Raw genomic sequence first — 21,060 nt, forward strand, 5'->3', positions numbered from 1 at the left:
TGAATTGGGTACTCTAAATTTATATTTTAAAAAAGTCCCACTAAGTACTTCAAGTAGGTTAAAGCAACTTACATTTTAAAGTGCAAAAGTAATCCCCATTCATTCTTCAATGAATTATTAATGTTTATGTCACCTTTCCCCAGTTGGAAAGCAGACATGGTGTTACAAGGTGGCATGTTACAGATACATTCAGTCCAGCTGCAGCACTTGGTTCTCACCCCTCTGACCTGGATATCCTGGAGCTGCTGGGTTGGTGGATACAGGATATCAGAAGCAAAGTTCTATCCAGCAAACTCTACCAGTTCCCGATCCTGCACTCAAGCATATCAGAGAACGGAAACATGGAAGAAAGCTAGAGTGATTTGAAACCCCCAGAAAGATGAAAGTGGAATGCATCCATTTGGGTTGATCCTGCTACAGTAAGTAGGTGAACTTGGTGAGTCTTCATGACACTTCAGAGAGGCTCTCTGAACTCACCTGGCGGAGCTGCTGCAGATTCATCGCCCTCATACTCATCCTCTATCTCTGTGGTGCTGCCACTCTCCTCAGACTCACTGATATCGGTGCTCAGATCGGTACTGGAATCTTCACTGCTCATCTCATCTTCTCCATATTCGGCTACTAACCTGGCTGATTGTGTGCGTTGCTGTCTGTTAACCCGGAAGTAGTTGTCCAAAGCTCCAGACCTGGAATTAAAAGTGTTGCACATAAATTACATTCTATGCTCAAGAGATGCTCAGCGGATAAAAGTGTCACCAGCTTTTTCAATCGAAGCACATCTGCCTAACCTGCAACTTCTGCAACCAAAGGCTCTCCTCTCCTTAAGCTAGAATATACAATGTTGTTGATTCCAAGTCAGAAGCTGATTAAACAAAATTATTCGGCTTGGAGAGAGAACCCTGTATCAGTGGATTGCACTCTTGCTTACAGTCAGTGGCACTATCTATGCATGCCGGGTCTTTAATCCAACTATTAGTAAACCGGTGCAGTTCCATTTTCTAGTCCTTCCCACTAATAGAAAGGCTTATCTGCCAGTTGAGAACTTAAAAAGATACAAGGCCTCCTTGCCCTGGGTCACTGTCCATGTGGAGTTTGCACATTCTCCTTGTGTCTGCATGGGTCTCAACCCCATAACCCAAAGATATGCAGGGTAGGTGAATTGACCATGCTAAATTGACCCTTAATTGGAAAAGAAAATGGATATTCTAAATTTTCTCAACAAAATACAAGGCCACTTGTTCTGCATGCAGGATCGTAATACACTGACGTGCAGCAATCTTTCTCACAGCATCAATGCTCTTCCACCAGGTACTAGTTGGTTCTGGCCTGCCCAAAGAGGAGTCCAGGGCTGTTGCTTTTAAAAAAAATAATTCCTGGAAAAGTAGCAGAATGGGAAGTTGCTGGACTAGTAATCTAAGTGCTTGGAGATCTGGAGATAACTTCAATCCCAACAGTGCAGCTTGAGAACTAAATTAATTAATAATCAAGATTCAATTAAAATCTGGAATAAAATGAGTTTCATTAATAATCATGAAACTACCAAACTGTCATTAAAAACCCATCTTCCACTATGTTCTTCAGGGAGGAACCTGCCATCCTTACCCAGTCTGGCCGACTGATGTTTCCAGATCTACAGCAATGTGGCTGATTCTGGAGTGCCCTCTGAAATGGCCCAGCAAGCCACCCAGGTGGATCAAATTGTCACAAAAGAAAAACACTCGAGTGCATCTGCACTATATGGCCTGCAGCAGTTCATCACCATCCACCAAGGGCAATTAGGGATGGGCAACAAATACTATCCAAGCCAGTGACATTCATGTCCCAAGAATGAATTTTTAAAATATGAGAGTGTCACAACAAACATTGACCATTCCAACGACACTTGCATTTTTTCTTCCAATTCTTGGGATTTGAGCATTAATAATAATAATCACTTCTTGTCACAAGTAGGCTTCAATGAAGTTACTGTGAAAAGCCCCTAGTCGCCACACTCCAGCGCCTGTTCGGGGAGGCCAGTACAGGAATTGAACCCGCGCTGCTGGCATTGTTCTGCATTACAAGACCAGCCCCTACATTACAGGGTAAGCCAGTATTTAGTGCCCATCCCTATTTGTCTTCAAGATAGCAGTGAACCAGCTTCTTGAACCATTACAGTCCATGTGGTCTAGGTCCATTGACTGTGCTGCAGGGAGGAAGTGCTAGATTTTTGATCCAGAGACAGTGAAGGAACATCATTACAGTGTCAAATCAGGGGAACATACAGGTGATCGTGTCCCCTTGCACTTGCTGTCCTTGTTCTTCTAGCTGCTAGACTGCAGGCTTGGAAAGTAATGCTGAAGAACTTCTTTCAAACTTCTGCATTGCATCTTGCAAATGGTATGAACTGCTGCCACTGAGTGTCAGAGTGGAGGGAGCGAATACTTAAGGTGGTGGATGTCATAGGGACTTCAATAACTCAAGATTGTTGGAGCTACATTCATTCCAGTCCAAGTGGAGAAAACCACACTCTTGATTTGCGCCTTGTAGATGGTGGACAGGCTTTGCAGTTAGATGGTGAGTTGCTTGTTACATAATTCCTAACCCTTGACCTGCTCTAGTATTTATATGGCTGGTCCAGTTCAGTTTCTGGTTAATAGTAACCCCCAGGAATTTGATAGTGGTGGATTCAGCAATGGTAATATCTTTGAATGTCATGGGGAGATTCTCTCCTGTTGGAGATGGTTATTGCCTGGCATTTGTGTGACACAAATCTTACTTAGCACTTAACAGCCCAAGCCTCAATTTGTCCAGGTGTTGCTGCATGCGGGCACAGACTGCCTCAGTATCAGAGTTGTGAATGGTACGTCATAGATGAAGCAGCAGAAGATGATTGGGTCTGGGACACTACCATAAGTAACTCCAGCAGCAATGTCCTGGGGTTAAGAAATTTGGCCTCCAGAAACCACAACTACAGCTCTTTGTTCTAGGTACAATTCCAGGTACTGAAGAGTTCCCCCCAATCTCAAATACCACTGATTTCAATGACAGCACTGTCAACAACATCTTCCATCATGAGTAATGAAATGAAATGAAATGAAAATCACTCATTGTCACAAGTAGGCTTTAATGAAGTTACTGTGAAAAGCCCCTAGTCGCCACATTCCGGCGCCTGTTCGGGGAGGCAACTAAAATACATAGCATCTCTACGGTGCAGGGCGAGGCCATTCAGCCCATTGAGTCTGGATCAGCCCTCCGAAAGAGCATCCAACCAAGAGCCACTCCCCCACCCTATCCCCATAACCGCACCTAACCTACACATCTTTGGATGGTGAGGAAACAGGAGCGCCTGGAATAAACCCATGCAGGCACGGGGAGAACAGGCAAACTCCACACAGTATGTCTGGACTATACACAGAACAATACTTTTCACTGTACCTTGGTACACGTGACAATAAATCCAAACCCAAACCCAGTCACCCAAGGCCAGAATCAAACCCAGGTCCCTGGCGCTGAGGCAACAGTGCTTAACAGAAAAGGGTGGTAATTGGCTGGATTGGATTAGGCCTGCTTTTTGTAGACAGGACTTACCTGGGCAATTCATTACATTGTTGGGTAGATGTAGCTGTGACAGAGGATTGGTGAGGTGGAGGTCAAATAGATATTTCCCTTTTGTTGGCTCTCACCTGCTGCAGGCCATGTCTGGCAGATATATCCTTTAAGATTCAGCTAGCTCGGTCAGTTGCGTTGCAACCAAGCCACCCTCAGTGATAGACATTGATGTTCCCCACCCAGAGTATATTTGGTGCCTTTGCTACCCTCAAGTGCTTCTTCCAAGTGGTGTTCAACTTCGACAATCGAGTCTGCGTCAATCAAAAACAACCACCTAACTATTCTAATCCCATTTCCCAGCACTTGGCCCGTAGTCTTGTATGCAAGTGCACATCTAATTACTTTTTAAATGTTGAAGATTCTCTGCATCCATCACCCTTTCAGGCAGCAGCGAGTTCCAAACTCCCACCATCCTCTGGGTAAAAAAGTTCTTCCTCGCATCTCTAAACCTCCTGCCCCTTACCTTAATTCTATGCCCCCGGTCATTGATCTCTCCACCGAGGGGAAAAGTTTCTTTCTGTCGACTCTATCTATGCCCCTTGAGGAATTGAACAAACGAATGTGATATAAAATAGTTAGTTCAAATATTAGTTACAGTAATGTGGATGTGATCAGTCTAATAGTAGTAAGTTCACAGACAAAGGATTTCAGAAAGCATGGCAAGGATAGGGAAAAGGATGCTGGGTAACAAGAGGCCCAGGGTTAAGGAATGCGAAGTGAGCCAATCAGGATGTATGGCCAGGTCAGGAGGGGTATAGGATGACCTATGGGAATCTTGTATGTGAAACTTGATGCCATTTGAATGTATTTGCAGAGATCTCTTTGTCTCCGACCTCACTCGGTTCCTAGGGTTTCAGAAGACAGCTTGTGCGTTCTGAGGCTCATTATGAAGCGAGTCAGACTTGCAAGTGAGTTAAAATAAATAATACTATACCTACAAATCCATCTAGAGTTTTATTGAGGCCAGACTGACAGGTAAAGAATTCAATATTGTCATTTGGTGCCGAAACCCGGGATTTCTCCAGACGGTCACTGGCCAGCTGCAAAATCAGAATCAGACTGATGTTGGACAAGGAAAGTGGAAATGGGCCCACAATGTGTGTAGCTGGAAAATGACCACATTGATTTTCCCCTCTTCTCATGGTCCGATTGGTCTGGTCACTCGCGGTTGGTACGGAAAGATCGTCGCGACGAAATCAAAGGTCAGTCTGGGGATTAGAAAATTAAACTGATGGGATATCATAATATTGATAGTTCAGTTTTGGGTTAATTGTGGAACTGATGGGACATCGGAAAGATGGTTCAGTTCCACGAGTGTTTTTGATGAACTGATGGGACATCGGAAAGATGGTTCAGTTCCACGAGTGTTTTTAAAACTATAGTTGATTAAGCTAAAATTGTATCCTTGGACTGTAGTGGCGAGAAACGCAGTCTTGAGGACTAGTTAGAGATTATGGGGAATTGCTTGGATAAATTTCAAAACAAAGACGCATCCATAGAACTGGATGCTGCATGTTAGTTAAAGCAGAAGTTTCTCAAAGGGTTAACAGCAGCCAAAGTTAAAGACTACAGACAGTGCTTCTCACACGGGCATTGAGATAACAGGCAGCCTGTGGTGTAATCGGATACCTTTCTTTCGAGTCAGTGAAACTCCAGCAAAGTTACGTTTTGAATTAAATAAAGAAAACCAGTGGATTTCTCCACCTCTTTGATAAAAGTTAATTATTTTAGCAAGCAATTGATTGAAATTGCCAGAATCTTAAGTTTGAATTACTTGAAGTAATGTTTATTTCATTTTATTTGTGAATTAATAGAAACTTAAAGAAACTCACTGACACCATTTTAAAAAGTGTAAATCTGGAGATGACAGTTAACTTTGCTCCGGTATAAATCACTGCAGCCAACTGCTCCCTCATTGATAGCAGCCAACATTTTTGTGAATGTAAGAAAAACTTGTTAAAAGAAAAATTGTTAAGATAAAGAATTAATTAAGTTGTAAAAGTTATACAAGGTTGTGTTAAGCAAATCTTAAATTCAGTTCTGAGTTGAGATCAGAACTAAGCTTGCAGTTTGCAGTAATTCAATTTGAATTTTCAAACATTTTAAATTTTAAAAGAAAACTGCTCAAAACCTTTTTAAATAACTTTGGCAAGTAGCAAAAATTGCCATTGGTTATAAATAGGCAAATAAATGAACAAATAAAAAAGAGCCAAAGTATGAAAGCTAAAGAGTTAATTGGATTATGGAGACAATATAGTCAAGAGGAGAGGGACACGATCATGTTATTAAGTTGGCAAGAAAATGCCCTTAAAATGGGGATTCCAATTAGTGAAGGGGTGATACCAGAAAACTCTGGAGATCTTGAAAAAGGAGTGTGCATTAAAAAAAAAACGCACAAGTAGAGAGAGGGAGACACCTAGCGGGGCAGACTCAAGAATAAAAATGGGCTACATAGTTCAATGGCTGGCCTTGCATTGACAGAGGCAGACGATGACCTAGAGAATTGGACCATGTCGAGTGGAGTCCCGACTGCACCGGTAGCATTGTCTGCACTAATTCCAGAACCACCAGGGTATCATAATTTATATCCAGTCACTGCTCCCAGATTCAAGGCATGCCAGCCTCTCCAGTCCCTTTGGTTAATAGTTTGGGCCCAATTTCTGCACCTTCACCATCTGTTAGAGAAGGGGAGATCTGTTCCACAAGCCCAGTTAGCTCTAGGACCCGATCTCAGACAATGAAAGAGGGGCCAGATCCTATCCAGAAACAATTACGCATACCACCTAGATCCCTTAAGACCAATATAGTAGGACAGAAAAGTATGAGAACAAAGAAAGAGGATGGGAATGGTTCGGAGGAGCTGGAGCCCCCCCTAGTGGAAGGGAAGGACGTTGAAGTATTTGAAGAGCCAGAGGAATCCGCTAAAGCACCCCCGAGTGAGACTCTGAGACAGTTGCCGATTAGGAAAATACCCAACCCTGATGTTGCAACAGCAGCAGCCCAGCCCACGATAGACTTTTATTTCCCATGGAGACCCAGTGAGATGATGCTGCAATCCCAGACAGGAAGAAATCTCCTGCTGCTTTCGTGGACTCGGAGAACTACCATTTCAGTTTATCAAGCTGATTATAGGGACCTCTGGGCCCTAGTCCAGCAGCTTTTAACTCCAGCAGAGTACCGCAGTCACCTCAACCACTTGAATTATGCTAGCCATGCTGCACTTCAGCAAGCCCATGCCTTGGACAATGATAGACGGGCACAAATCCTGAATGTGTTGAATGCCATATTTCAAAAGCCCATAAACATCTCTGCTATCTTAGACATCAAACCTAAAAAGACTGAAGAGCCAGAGCAATTTCTGGAACGTTTTAATGAAATCTACCGTGAGCAGTCAGGCGACTTGCTGTACCAAAATGGTCAGAATTCCCCTCAATATTGTGCTATGTTAATGCATTGCCTACCACTGCCGTGAAATGAAATAACATGAATAGGACAAGAGAACGACCCTTCCCAGATGGCCCGGGCAGTCAGATTTTATTGAAAGGAGGGTGTAAGCCAGGAAGGAGGCTCAGTTACAAAGATTAAGACTGAGTATGTAATGAAAAAGGATGATCTGAGACCCCAACTAGCGGCAGATATAGAGGGAACAATGCATGTTTTAATTGTGGCCGTACAGATCACTGGCATCAGGAATGCCCCTTTAAAAGACGGGCAGCAGGAGGCGACTACCCGACCCAAGGGAGGGGGTACCCACTAAGGGGAGGACAGATGAGGTACACCAACTTCTCCCAGGCAAACCCTTTCCCAACACAAGATTGACTAGCTAATTTAGTCATAAGGACTCTCCAATCGGGCAGGGAACCTATTATCTCTCTGCAGACAGGAGATCAACATTACCCATTTGTAATCGACACTTGAGCAGCCATGCCTTCGGTGCAATCAGAGCTTCGACTACCACTATCTGATCACACCCAGCATTTGTCGGGGCCCCATGGACAGGTGTGTGAGCATCCCATTTCTGAACCTGCGACAGTCACTTATGAGAATAAGTCGACAGATCATCAGTTTGTGGTGACTACTGGATTGGACTGTAACTTGTTGTCCTGAGATTTACTGTGTATCTTCCAGCTACAGCTAGAGTGCGGAGACGAAGGGGTAACGATTCAATCATGGAGGATGAGACAACAGTGCTATATTTCTATTACACCCCAGTGGTGGACGTTAGACATTGAACATTCACTGCACCACGTTACCCTGGCCTACGACAGAGCCGGACAAAACAGGGAGTTGGAGGACAAATACCGGCCGTTAACTGGGACCGAATGGCCAGTCAAGATTACAGCCACAGTCACGGGAAAAGGAGGTACAGCCAATTTTGTTACAATACCACCACATTGTCCACCCATAGTGTCCAAAATTGCCCTTAGTGTTGGGTGGGGTTACTGGGTTATGGGGATAGGGTGGAGGTGTGAACCTTGGGTGGGGTGCTCTTTCCAAGAGCCGGTGCAGACTTGATGGGCCGAATGGCCTCCTTCTGCACTGTAAATTCTATGATTCTATGATTTATGGCCACAGTCAGCTTCTGTAGGCCCTCATATTACATGTCAGGTCCACGATCAGTACCATGCCAAGGATCTGGGGCCTATGGTAAGGAGGGCAGTGGATCATTCAGACCCAACAGAGTACGCACTTCAAGTCATGCCAGACGGCACTTCCATAAAATATTGTGAGGTCCCTGAAACGATTAATACTCTACGTCAGCATCACCTGGGACGTGACTTTTGGAATATGTCAACCCACAGCTCTGGAAGAATTGGGGATTCCTTACCTCGGCCGGCACGGAAATATCCCACTGGGGTTTAGTTAATGACCTACTGCAGGCCCTCCTTATGCCCGCGCAGATTTCCGTCATTAAATGCGCTGCCCATACAAACGGTAAGACCCCAGTTGACGTTGGTAATGAACGAGCAGATTGTGCAGCGCGGACAGCCGCACAAATTCAGCAAGTGATGGTGCCTAAAATGTTAAGTCAGACTAAACGATCTACTATAAATATGTCTGCTTCTGACAAGTCAATGCCAACCATCCAAGACGTCATAAGGTTACAGGAGGACGCTCCTGAAAGTGATAAACAAATGTGGAAACGGTTAGGTTGTACATATGATTCTGTTTCCTCTTTATGGACCACGCCAGCACATCAGACTTGTATGTCTGATGTACTGGCTTTATGGGTCATCGAATGTGTACACTTTGCAACTCATTGTGGGGCTTGGGGGATTAGTGATTTGTTGCTGGACACTTGGTGGCACCCTAAATGCAGGGGCTGGCCCAGAGTATCAGTAATCGGTGTTTGATTTGTCAGCAATATAACACCGGCAAAGGTATCCCTTGTGGTATGAGGCAAACCCCATTGCCCAGCGGTCCCTTTGAGACACTCCAAATGGATTACATTGAGTTGGAAAGGTGTCAATGTTGTCAATGTTATAAATATGTTTTGGTTGTTGTGGATGTGTTCAGCAGATGGGTTGAGGCGTATCCGACTACCGATAATAAAGCTGCTACTGTGGTTAAAGTTCTGATGCGGGAAATCATTCCCCGGTACGGCATACCAGCTCAGTCAAGTTCTGATGACGGGCCTCATTTTCTTGGACAGATTAATCTGCCTCCCTTCCCCAGCGCTGTTTTACAGGCGTGGAGCACGATGGGTGGCTACGCACCGCCTGCGCCCGAAATGGAAAAGGGAAATATCATCTACACCTGTAACCCCAACCAAACTACAAGGACATTTCACTGATGCAGAGGTGACGTCCCCATATATGAGGACATGGTAACGACTCATGGAAGGTCATCAGGTTAACGGACAATGCAGAACTCATGAAGCAATTGCACCAGTCCCGGCGATGGGAAGGGAACATTACATGGACATTGCCTTGTTTTTGGAGTACATGTAAATTTTATTTTGATGTGTTAAGATTGGTGCCATAAAGGTAAAGTCAGACCGTGAAGAGAGGGTAGGAAGAGGTTGAGAGAGAGAGAGAGGGGGACGTGAGAGAGGACGGAGCATGTGAGAAGGGGAGTACAACTAGAACGTAGGTTATCGGGAGATATATTTAATTCATTTAGGACTGAGGGAAGCCTGGGTAAAATGCAAGGTGCACTGGAACAGATAAGACGCCCCTAGAATCTTGGCTGTTAGGATCCACGAGGGTGCACGGATGACGGGGGGGCTGCAACAGGAATTGGAAATGCAGCGACGAATCTTCTTAGATGAGGGGCCATAGCTACGGGTTCGTCAGATAGGTTATCATGAAATGATAAAAGGAGGGACTGAGGAATTGAACAAATGAATGTGATATAAAATAGTTAGTTCAAATATTAGTTACAGTAATGTGGATGTGATCAGTCTAATAGTAGTAAGTTCACAGACAAAGGATTTCAGAAAGCATGGCAAGGATGGGGAAAAGGATGCTGGGTAACAAGAGGCCCAGGGTTAAGGAATGCGAAGTGAGCCAATCAGGATGTATGGCCAGGTCAGGAGGGGTATAGGATGACCTATGGGAATCTTGTATGTGAAACTTGATGCCATTTGAATGTAATTCAATATTGTCACTCAATTTTATACATCTCAATTATGTCTCCCCTCAGTCCCCTCTGCTCCAAGGAAAAGCAGTTGGTGGTAATCAGTAGCCCATGAGACTTCATGGAGTCCGGAGTCAATGTTGCAGACTTTCAGCTTTCTTTCCCGATTATATGCCCCTGCCCCATTTGTTAGCCCTGTTTTATTATTCTTTAACTGTTCAGTTGCAGTGTGGTACACCTGGGTGACTTGCTGGGCCATTTCAGAGGGCAGTCAAGTTAACCACATTGCAGTGCATCTCGAATCACACGCACACCAGACCAGATAAGCAGATTTCCTCCCCTGAAGGACATTGGTGAACCAGGTGGACTTTCCTGTAGTTTCATGATGATCATTGACATTAATTCCAGATTTATTTGTTTGAATTTAAATTCATCCAGTTGCCAGAGTGGGATTTTAACACGTGTTCCCAGAACATTAATCAGGGCACCTGAATCACTAGTCCAGTAACTATGCTATCATCCCCGTTGTCCAATACCCAATCTGCTGGATTAAGCCAGTTTCCCTCAAATGGACATGACCAAACTGCACTGAAAACCTCAATTTCTAGTCACCAAGGTAAATTCAACTCTCTTGCCACTTGGCCAGTCCAATCAGACCAAGGACAGCTTTGGTTTCCTGATTCACTGCAAGGCATATTTCAAACTCCATAACCTACACACCAGCAAGGTGCCCACCATTACAAAATAACCACACTCAGCCCTAATACCCCAAACCTCTTTCCAAGCTGATATTGCTGCGAGACACAATTTCTCCTCATAGAATCATAACAGTGCAGCAGGCCACTCGACCCATCCGAGTCTGCACCAACACCATCGAAAAATCACCCAACCCATGCCCACGGCCCCGTCGACACCACCCTACCCCTGTAACCCCATAACCTAATCTTCACATCCCTTGACACTAAGGGGCAATTTCGCATGGCCAATCCACTGTGGGAGGCAACTGGAGCACCCGGAGGAAACTCACGCAGACACAGGGAGAACGTACAAAACTGCACACAGTGGTGCTGTGAGGCAGCAGTGTTAATCACTGTGCCACCGTGCTGCCCTCAAAGTTCTCCTTGCCAACCTTTCATTCGGCAGACTAGCTCAAATCTCAGCTACCAGCAGGAACTCAGCATCCCTCCTATCACCTCTGCACTCTGCTACACTGACATCCTGTTCCCGCAATGTGCAGACATTTGCATTTTCTAATCCCTTCACAACCTTGACCGAACCAAACCCTACACTCTGTAACATGACTGATATAGAAAGTTTGATCAGAATTGTACTCTCTGTAATGAAAATATTGAAATGTTTGTAATGTTATTACTGAATTGAAGCACCTCAGAATGCATCTTGATTTCTGGAGAATATGTGAATATCATTGCACTTTCCGGTTATGACAATTTGAAATCTTTTGTAATGGCATTCAGATTTTTTATGACTTTCCCCAGCCTTACATTCATGACCCATGACATTTCCCACCTTCGTCCCAGTACTGCTGACAGACTCTATATTGCTGCAATGACCCTATACATTTGAAACTTACATGAAAATGGAAATAGGATTTAAGTTTGCAGGATTCGAATGCCACAACTGATACCGACAGAAGGTGCGACAAGCAGCAGTTCAGAGATGCATGACTTACTTCCCGCTCCAGCCTGCTGGTTGAACATAGATCGATAGTTTCCAATCTAAATCCCGGGACAGGGAAACCACAGTGAACTTGAGCATTAAAAGTATGTTATTCAGAATGACCAATTCCCCCTTGAGGACACCTTGCCTCAAATGTTGGCGGCAGGTATTGGTGGGATTAGGCTGCGACAGAGCAGTGCGACAAAGTTTCCCAACAGCATAGACACAAGTACAATGAGGCACCCAGATTTCGTCAAATGGAAAAACATGAAACTGGAGGCAAATTCATTGGGATTTCTCTAAATCCAACCAGCATGGCTGGCCATTCAACTGGATCATGAATCAAGTCTAGAGTGCTACAAGTGGAAAGGTAGATGGAGAGAACCAGAGCATGAGATCATTCACCTGATCAAAGGGCAGCACAATAGCATTGTGGATAGCACAATTGCTTCACAGCTCCAGGGCCCCAGGTTCGATTCCGGCTTGGGTCAATGGCTGTGTGGAGTCTGCACATCCTCCCAGTGTGTGCGTGGGTTTCCTCCGGGTGCTCCGGTTTCCTCCCACAGTCCAAAAGATGTGCAGGTTAGGTGGATTGGCCACGATAAATTGCCCTTAGTGTCCAAAATTGGTGTTGGGTGGGGTTACTGGGTTATGGGGATAGGGTGGAGTTGTTGACCTTGGGTAGGGTGCTCTTTCCAAGAGCCGGTGCAGACTCGATGGGCAGAATGGCCTCCTTCTGCATTGTAAATTCTATGATAATCTATGAAAGGGGCATTGAAGTAAAAGCAAGTGACGTGAAGCTAATGGTCCCGAACAGAAGAAAATCTAGTTCACATGACTTGCATTGTCAAATTGTTGCTGAACAGTTTCAGAGGTTACCTGGATGATGCAGATCTCTGGGAAGCGCTTGTTCCCAGCTGACGGCGGCCAGTCCGCCGCATTTGCCTTCGCTGGTGCCCAGGTCTCTGCCCAAGAGAAAAGTGCTGTGCCACAGTTCTCAGAGCTCCTTGCAGTCTTTGAAGTTCCTCAGTTAGCAATGCTGCTTCCAGACCACCACTGTGAGCAGTTGAAGGGGCTTCGGTTCCAGACGGTGCCCCTGCCTCCTCGCCAATGGATGCAGTACTCAAACCAGATCCTGTTGGCCTCGACGCTGGATCATGCAGACTCAACTGTGCCGACACAGCTTGCTCCTCCGACTCCATATCCACGTCAATTACTTCTTCAGCCATCCCTATGAAAAGAACAAAGGTCAGCCAGTGGGAGGAACCAGTCTCCAAAGTGGAGCAAAATAAACATTAGATCCGCAGAGGGAGCTGGGGGAGGAGGGCGCAAAAGAGGGTGGTGGGGGGGAGAGAGGGCGCCGAGGAGGGTGGGGGGCGGCGGAAGAGGACGCCGAGGAGGGTGGGGGGGGGAAAGAGGGCGCCGAGGAGGGTGGGGGGGGGGGGGAGAAAGAGGGCGCCGAGGAGGGGGGGGGGGAAAAGAGGGCGCTGAGGAGGGTGTGTGTGGGGGGGGGGGGGGGGGAGAGAAGAGGGCACCGAGGAGGGGGGTGGGGCAGAGAGAGGGAGCCGAAGGGGGGGAGGGGAGGGCGTCGAGGGGGGGGGTGGGGGGGGAGGGCGTCGAGGGGGGTGGGGGGGGGAGGGCGTCGAGGAGGATGGGGGGGGGGGGAGGGCGTCGAGGAGGGTGGGGGGGGGGAGGGCGTCGAGGAGGGTGGGGGGGGGGGAGGGCGTCGAGGAGGGTGGGGGGGGGGAGGGCGTCGAGGAGGGTGGGGGGGGAGGGCGTTGAGGAGGGTGGGGGGGCGTCGAGGAGGGTGGGGAGCGTCGAGGAGGGTGGGGGGGGAGGGCGTCGGGGAGAGTGGGGGGGGGGGAAGGGCATCGGGGAGGGGAGGGCGTCAAAGAGGGTGGGGGGGGAGGGCGTCAAAGAGGGTGGGGGGGGGAGGGCGTCAAAGAGGGTGGGGGGGCGTCAGGGGGGGGGGGGGGAGGGCGGCGAGGGGGGGGGGGAAGGGCGGCGAGGGGGGGGGGGGAAGGGCGGCGAGGGGGGGGGGGAAGGGCGGCGAGGGGGGGGGGGGAAGGGCGGCGAGGGGGGGGGGGAAGGGCGGCGGGGGGGGGGGGGAAGGGCGGCGAGGGGGGGGGAGGGCGGCGAGGGGGGGGGGGGAGGGCGGCGAGGGGGAGGGAAGGGCGGCGAGGGGGAGGGAAGGGCGGCGAGGGGGGGGGAAGGGCGGCGAGGGGGGGGGGGGAAGGGCGGCGAGGGGGGGGGGAAGGGCGGCGAGGGGGGGGAAGGGCGGCGAGGGGGGGGAAGGGCGGCGAGGGGGGGGAAGGGCGGCGAGGGGGGGGAAGGGCGGCGAGGGGGGGGAGGGGAGGGCGGCGAGGAGGGGGAGGGGAGGGCGGCGAGGAGGGGGAGGGGAGGGCGGCGAGGAGGGGGAGGGGAGGGCGGCGAGGAGGGGGAGGGGAGGGCGGCGAGGAGGGGGAGGGGAGGGCGGCGAGGAGGGGGAGGGGAGGGCGGCGAGGAGGGGGAGGGGAGGGCGGCGAGGAGGGGGAGGGGAGGGCGGCGAGGAGGGGGAGGGGAGGGCGGCGAGGAGGGGGAGGGGAGGGCGGCGAGGAGGGGGAGGGGAGGGCGGCGAGGAGGGGGAGGGGAGGGCGGCGAGGAGGGGGAGGGGAGGGCGGCGAGGAGGGGGAGGGGAGGGCGGCGAGGAGGGGGAGGGGAGGGCGGCGAGGAGGGGGAGGGGAGGGCGGCGAGGAGGGGGAGGGGAGGGCGGCGAGGAGGGGGAGGGGAGGGCGGCGAGGAGGGGGAGGGGAGGGCGGCGAGGAGGGGGAGGGGAGGGCGGCGAGGAGGGGGAGGGGAGGGCGGCGAGGAGGGGGAGGGGAGGGCGGCGAGGAGGGGGAGGGGAGGGCGGCGAGGAGGGGGAGGGGAGGGCGGCGAGGAGGGGGAGGGGAGGGCGGCGAGGAGGGGGAGGGGAGGGCGGCGAGGAGGGGGAGGGGAGGGCGGCGAGGAGGGGGAGGGGAGGGCGGCGAGGAGGGGGAGGGGAGGGCGGCGAGGAGGGGGAGGGGAGGGCGGCGAGGAGGGGGAGGGGAGGGCGGCGAGGAGGGGGAGGGGAGGGCGGCGAGGAGGGGGAGGGGAGGGCGGCGAGGAGGGGGAGGGGAGGGCGGCGAGGAGGGGGAGGGGAGGGCGGCGAGGAGGGGGAGGGGAGGGCGGCGAGGAGGGGGAGGGGAGGGCGGCGAGGAGGGGGAGGGGAGGGCGGCGAGGAGGGGGAGGGGAGGGCGGCGAGGAGGGGGAGGGGAGGGCGGCGAGGAGGGGGAGGGGAGGGCGGCGAGGAGGGGGAGGGGAGGGCGGCGAGGAGGGGGAGGGGAGGGCGGCGAGGAGGGGGAGGGGAGGGCGGCGAGGAGGGGGAGGGGAGGGCGGCGAGGAGGGGGAGGGGAGGGCGGCGAGGAGGGGGAGGGGAGGGCGGCGAGGAGGGGGAGGGGAGGGCGGCGAGGAGGGGGAGGGGAGGGCGGCGAGGAGGGGGAGGGGAGGGCGGCGAGGAGGGGGAGGGGAGGGCGGCGAGGAGGGGGAGGGGAGGGCGGCGAGGAGGGGGAGGGGAGGGCGGCGAGGAGGGGGAGGGGAGGGCGGCGAGGAGGGGGAGGGGAGGGCGGCGAGGAGGGGGAGGGGAGGGCGGCGAGGAGGGGGAGGGGAGGGCGGCGAGGAGGGGGAGGGGAGGGCGGCGAGGAGGGGGAGGGGAGGGCGGCGAGGAGGGGGAGGGGAGGGCGGCGAGGAGGGGGAGGGGAGGGCGGCGAGGAGGGGGAGGGGAGGGCGGCGAGGAGGGGGAGGGGAGGGCGGCGAGGAGGGGGAGGGGAGGGCGGCGAGGAGGGGGAGGGGAGGGCGGCGAGGAGGGGGAGGGGAGGGCGGCGAGGAGGGGGAGGGGAGGGCGGCGAGGAGGGGGAGGGGAGGGCGGCGAGGAGGGGGAGGGGAGGGCGGCAAGGATGGGGGGTAAGGCGGCGAGGAGGGGGAGGGGCGCGGGCGCGGAGGGGGGAGGGGCGGGCGAGGAGGGGGGAGGGGCGGGCGAGGAGGGGGGAGGGGCGGGCGAGGAGGGGGAGGGGCGGGCGAGGGGGGGAGGGGCGGGCGAGGAGGGGGGAGGGGCGGGCGAGGAGGGGGGAGGGGCGGGCGAGGAGGGGGAGGGGCGGGCGAGGAGGGGGAGGGGCGGGCGAGGAGGGGGGAGGGGCGGGCGAGGAGGGGGGAGGGGCGGGGGAGGGGCGGGCGAGGAGGGGGAGGGGCGGGCGAGGAGGGGGGAGGGGCGGGCGAGGAGGGGGAGGGGTGGGCGAGGAGGGGGAGGGGCGGGCGAGGAGGGGGAGGGGCGGGCGAGGAGGGGGAGGGGCGGGCGAGGAGGGGGAGGGGCGGGCGAGGAGGGGGAGGGGCGGGCGAGGAGGGGGAGGGGCGGGCGAGGAGGGGGAGGGGCGGGCGAGGAGGGGGAGGGGCGGGCGAGGAGGGGGAGGGGCGGGCGAGGAGGGGGAGGGGCGGGCGAGGAGGGGGAGGGGCGGGCGAGGAGGGGGAGGGGCGGGCGAGGAGGGGGAGGGGCGGGCGAGGAGGGGGAGGGGCGGGCGAGGAGGCGGAGGGGCGGGCGAGGAGGGGGGAGGGGCGGGCGAGGAGGGGGGAGGGGCGGGCGAGGAGGGGGGAGGGGCGGGCGAGGAGGGGGGAGGGGCGGGCGAGGAGGGGGGAGGGGCGGGCGAGGAGGGGGGAGGGGCGGGCGAGGAGGGGGGAGGGGCGGGCGAGGAGGGGGAGGGGCGGGCGAGGAGGGGGGAGGGGCGGGCGAGGAGGGGGGAGGGGCGGGCGAGGAGGGGGGAGGGGCGGGCGAGGAGGGGGGAGGGGCGGGCGAGGAGGGGGGAGGGGCGGGCGAGGAGGGGGGGGCGGGCGAGGAGGGGTGGGTGAGGAGAGGGCGGCGAGGAGGGGGGGGGAGGGCGGCGAGGAGGGGGGGGGGAGGGCGGCGGGGGGGGGGGAGGGCGGCGAGGGGGGGGGGGGGAAGGCGGCGAGGAGGAGGGGGGGGAGGGCGGCGAGGAGGGGGGGGGGAGGGCGGCGAGGAGGGGGGGGAGGGCGGCGAGGAGGGGGGGGGGGGGGAGGGCGGCGAGGAGGGGGGGGGAGGGCGGCGAGGAGGGGGGGGGGGGGGCGGCGAGGAGGGGGGGGGGGGCGGCGAGGAGGGGGGGGGGGGGGAGGGCGGCGAGGAGGGGGGGGGGGGAGGGCGGCGAGGAGGGGGGGGGGGGAGGGCGGCGAGGAGGGGGGGGGGGGAGGGCGGCGAGGAGGGGGGGGGAGGGCGGCGAGGAGGGGGGGGGAGGGCGGCGAGGAGGGGGGGGAGGGCGGCGAGGAGGGGGGGGGGAGGGCGGCGAGGAGGGGGGGGGAGGGCGGCGAGGAGGGGGGGGGAGGGCGGCGAGGAGGGGGGGGGGGAGGGCGGCGAGGAGGGAGGGAGGGAGGAGAGGGCGCTGAGGGGGGGGGGGAGGAGAGGGCGCTGAGGGGGGGGGGAGGAGAGGGCGCTGAGGGGGGGGGAAGAGGAGAGGGCGCCGAGGGGGGGGAAGAGGGGAGGGCGCCAAGGAGGGAGGGAGGGAGGAGAGGGCGGCGAGGGGGGGTAAGAGGGGAGGGCGCCAAGGAGGGGAGGGGGGGGAGAGCGCCGATGAGGGGAGGGGGGAGAGCGCCGAGGGGGAGGTGGGGAGGGCGCCGAGGGGTGTGTGGAAAGGGTAGTGGTGGGGGGAAAGGTGGGGGGGGGGGGAGAAAAGAGGAAAGTGGGGGGGGGAGAAAAGAGAGGAAAGCGGGGGAGAGGGAAGCGGGGGGGGGGAGGGGAGAGGGAAGCGGGGGGGGGGAGGGGAGAGGGAAGCGGGGGGGGGGGAGGGGAGAGGGAAGCGGGGGGGGGAGGGGAGAGGGAAGCGGGGGGGGGGAGGGGAGAGGGAAGCGGGGGGGGAGAGGAGAGCGGGGGGGGGGAGAGAGGAGAGCGGGGGGGGGGGAGGAAAGCGGGGGGGGGGGGAGGAAAGCGGGGGGGGGGAGGAAAGCGGGGGGGGGAGGAAAGCGGGGGGGGGGGAGGAAAGCGGGGGGGGGGGAGGAAAGCGGGGGGGGGGGAGGAAAGCGGGGGGGGGGGGAGGAAAGGGGGGGGGAGGAAAGGGGGGGGGGGAGGAAAGCGGGGGGGGGGGGGAGGAAAGCGGGGGGGGGGGGAGGAAAGCGGGGGGGGGGGGAGGAAAGCGGGGGGGGGGGGAGGAAAGCGGGGGGGGGGGGAGGAAAGCGGGGGGGGGGGGGAGGAAAGCGGGGGGGGGGAGGAAAGCGGGGGGGGGGGAGGAAAGCGGGGGGGGGGGAGGAAAGCGGGGGGGGGGGGGAGGAAAGCGGGGGGGGGGGAGAGAGGAAAGCGGGGGGGGGGGGGGAGAGGAAAGCGGGGGGGGGAGAGGAAAGCGGGGGGGGGGGGGAGAGGAAAGCGGGGGGGGGGGGGAGAGGAAAGCGGGGGGGGGGGGGGGAGAGGAAAGCGGGGGGGGGGGAGAGGAAAGCGGGGGGGGGGGGGGGGAGAGGAAAGCGGGGGGGGGGGGGGAGAGGAAAGCGGGGGGGGGAGAGGAAAGCGGGGGGGGGGGGAGAGGAAAGCGGGGGGGGGGGGAAGAGGAAAGCGGGGGGGGAAGAGGAAAGCGGGGGGGGGAGAGGAAAGCGGGGGGGGGGGAGAGGAAAGCGGGGGGGGGGGGGAGAGGAAAGCGGGGGGGGGGGAGAGGAAAGCGGGGGGGGGGGGGAGAGGAAAGCGGGGGGGGGGGAGAGGAAAGCGGGGGGGGGGGAGAGGAAAGCGGGGGGGGGGGAGAGGAAAGCGGGGGGGGGGAGAGGAAAGCGGGGGGGGGGGGAGAGGAAAGCGGGGGGGGGGGGGAGAGGAAAGCGGGGGGGGGAGAGGAAAGCGGGGGGGGGGGAGAGGAAAGCGGGGGGGGGGGAGAGGAAAGCGGGGGGGGGGGGGAGAGGAAAGCGGGGGGGGGGGGAGAGGAAAGCGGGGGGGGGGGGGAGAGGAAAGCGGGGGGGGGGGGGGAGAGGAAAGCGGGGGGGGGAGAGGAAAGCGGGGGGGGGGGAGGAAAGCGGGGGGGGGGGGAGAGGAAAGCGGGGGGGGGGGAGAGGAAAGCGGGGGGGGGGGAGAGGAAAGCGGGGGGGGGAGAGGAAAGCGGGGGGGGGGGGAGAGGAAAGCGGGGGGGGGGGGAGAGGAAAGCGGGGGGGGGGGGAGAGGAAAGCGGGGGGGGGGAGAGGAAAGCGGGGGGGGGGGGAGAGGAAAGCGGGGGGGGGGGAAGAGGAAAGCGGGGGGGGGGAAGAGGAAAGGGGGGGGGGGGGAGAGGAAAGGGGGGGGGGAAGAGGAAAGGGGGGGGAAGAGGAAAGCGGGGGGGGTGGGAAGAGGAAAGCGGGGGGGGGGGAAGAGGAAAGCGGGGGGGGGGGGGAAGAGGAAAGCGGGGGGGGGGAAGAGGAAAGCGGGGGGGGGGAAGAGGAAAGCGGGGGGGGGGGGAAGAGGAAAGCGGGGGGGGGGGGAAGAGGAAAGCGGGGGGGGGGGGGAAGAGGAAAGCGGGGGGGGGGGGGGGAAGAGGAAAGCGGGGGGGGGGGGGGGAAGAGGAAAGCGGGGGGGGGGGGGAAGAGGAAAGCGGGGGGGGGGGGGAAGAGGAAAGCGGGGGGGGGGGGGGAAGAGGAAAGCGGGGGGGGGGGGAAGAGGAAAGCGGGGGGGGGGGGAAGAGGAAAGCGGGGGGGGGGGGAAGAGGAAAGCGGGGGGGGGGGGGAGAGGAAAGGGGGGGGGGGGAGAGGAAAGGGGGGGGGGGGAGAGGAAAGGGGGGGGGGGGGAGAGGAAAGGGGGGGGGGGGAGAGGAAAGGGGGGGGGGGAGAGGAAAGGGGGGGGGGGGAGAGGAAAGGGGGGGGGGGGAGAGGAAAGGGGGGGGGGGGAGAGGAAAGGGGGGGGGAGAGGAAAGGGGGGGGGGGAGAGGAAAGGGGGGGGGGAGAGGAAAGGGGGGGGGGGGAGAGGAAAGGGGGGGGGGGGGAGAGGAAAGGGGGGGGGGGAGAGGAAAGCGGGGGGGGGGGGGAGAGGAAAGCGGGGGGGGGGGAGAGGAAAGCGGGGGGGGGGGGGGAGAGGAAAGCGGGGGGGGGGGGGGGAGAGGAAAGCGGGGGGGGGGGGAGAGGAAAGCGGGGGGGGGGGAGAGGAAAGCGGGGGGGGGGGGAGAGGAAAGCGGGGGGGGGGGGAGAGGAAAGCGGGGGGGGGGGGAGAGGAAAGCGGGGGGGGGGGGGGAAGAGGAAAGCGGGGGGGGAGAGGAAAGCGGGGGGGGGGGGAGAGGAAAGCGGGGGGGGGGGAGAGGAAAGCGGGGGGGGGGGGGAGAGGAAAGCGGGGGGGGGGGGGAAGAGGAAAGCGGGGGGGGGGGGGGAGAGGAAAGCGGGGGGGGGGGAAGAGGAAAGCGGGGGGGGGGAGAGGAAAGCGGGGGGGGGGGGGGGGGAGTGGAGGACGCGGTTGGCGGACGTGATGAAGCTTCCGAGTGCTGACTGCGGCCGGCACTGGGAAGGTGTTCATTTCCCCTCCGCCAAGCAGTGGGGAGCGGCCCCGGGCTGGGCCTGTCCCCACTCCACAACCCAGGCCGGTGTTCGCGCCGAGACTCAGGCCCCTGAGTCAGGTCCTTGCCTGGAAGGCTGAGCAATCCCCGGGGGGGGGGGGGGGATTAGACCGCGGCTGCCCCGGGGGGCCCGACCTCGAGCCTCACACTCACCCCCAACTCTCAGGCTTCAGCTTCAACCGAAAGTCCGCGCCACTCACTGGGCCGCTCGCTGTCTCCCGCCCAACCCGGCGGGAACCAATGGACGCGCGGGGTCACCTGCCAATCACCGCTCAGCACCCAATGGGATGTGGAAGCGTCCTGTCAATTACTGATCTTTGTCTTCCCTGCTCATCCTGGGGCAAGGTGAGGAGTTCATGTCCTGCAGTGACAGTGAGGAGTATATGTCCTGCTGTGAGAGTGAGGAGTTCATGTCCTGCAGTGAGAGAGGAGTTCATGGGGCCAAGTGAGGAGTTCATGTCCTGCAGTGACAGTGAGGAGTATATGTCCTGCTGTGAGAGTGAGGAGTTCATGTCCTGCAGTGAGAGTGAGGAGTTCATGTCCTGCAGTGAGAGAGGAGTTCATGGGGCCAAGTGAGGAGTTCATGTCCTGCAGTGACAGTGAGGAGTATATGTCCTGCTGTGAGAGTGAGGAGTTCATGTCCTGCAGTGAGAGTGAGGAGTATATGTCCTGCAGT

General features: G+C 57.5%; 1 protein-coding gene across 3 annotated transcripts in view; it reads right to left on the bottom strand.

Annotated features, from left to right (window-relative positions):
• The window catches only part of rfwd3 (ring finger and WD repeat domain 3), a 46,550-nt gene extending 25,913 nt beyond the window's left edge, over positions 1 to 20,637 (bottom strand). For 2 of the 3 annotated variants that reach the window (XM_072518492.1, XM_072518491.1), the window contains exons 1-3: positions 20,538 to 20,637; positions 12,724 to 13,075; positions 478 to 686 (exon numbers count right to left, since the gene is read on the bottom strand). In XM_072518492.1, coding sequence (XP_072374593.1) covers positions 478 to 686; positions 12,724 to 13,073 — 559 coding nt within the window. In that variant the 5' untranslated portion in view covers positions 13,074 to 13,075; positions 20,538 to 20,637. Of the gene's footprint in view, positions 1 to 477; positions 687 to 12,249; positions 12,639 to 12,723; positions 13,076 to 20,537 lie in introns of those variants that run through there. The other variant, XM_072518493.1, reaches the window with a different exon arrangement.
• Positions 20,638 to 21,060: the final 423 nt, after the last annotated feature.

The sequence above is a fragment of the Scyliorhinus torazame genome, chromosome 10, assembly GCF_047496885.1.
Source record: "Scyliorhinus torazame isolate Kashiwa2021f chromosome 10, sScyTor2.1, whole genome shotgun sequence".
NCBI lineage: Eukaryota > Metazoa > Chordata > Chondrichthyes > Carcharhiniformes > Scyliorhinidae > Scyliorhinus > Scyliorhinus torazame.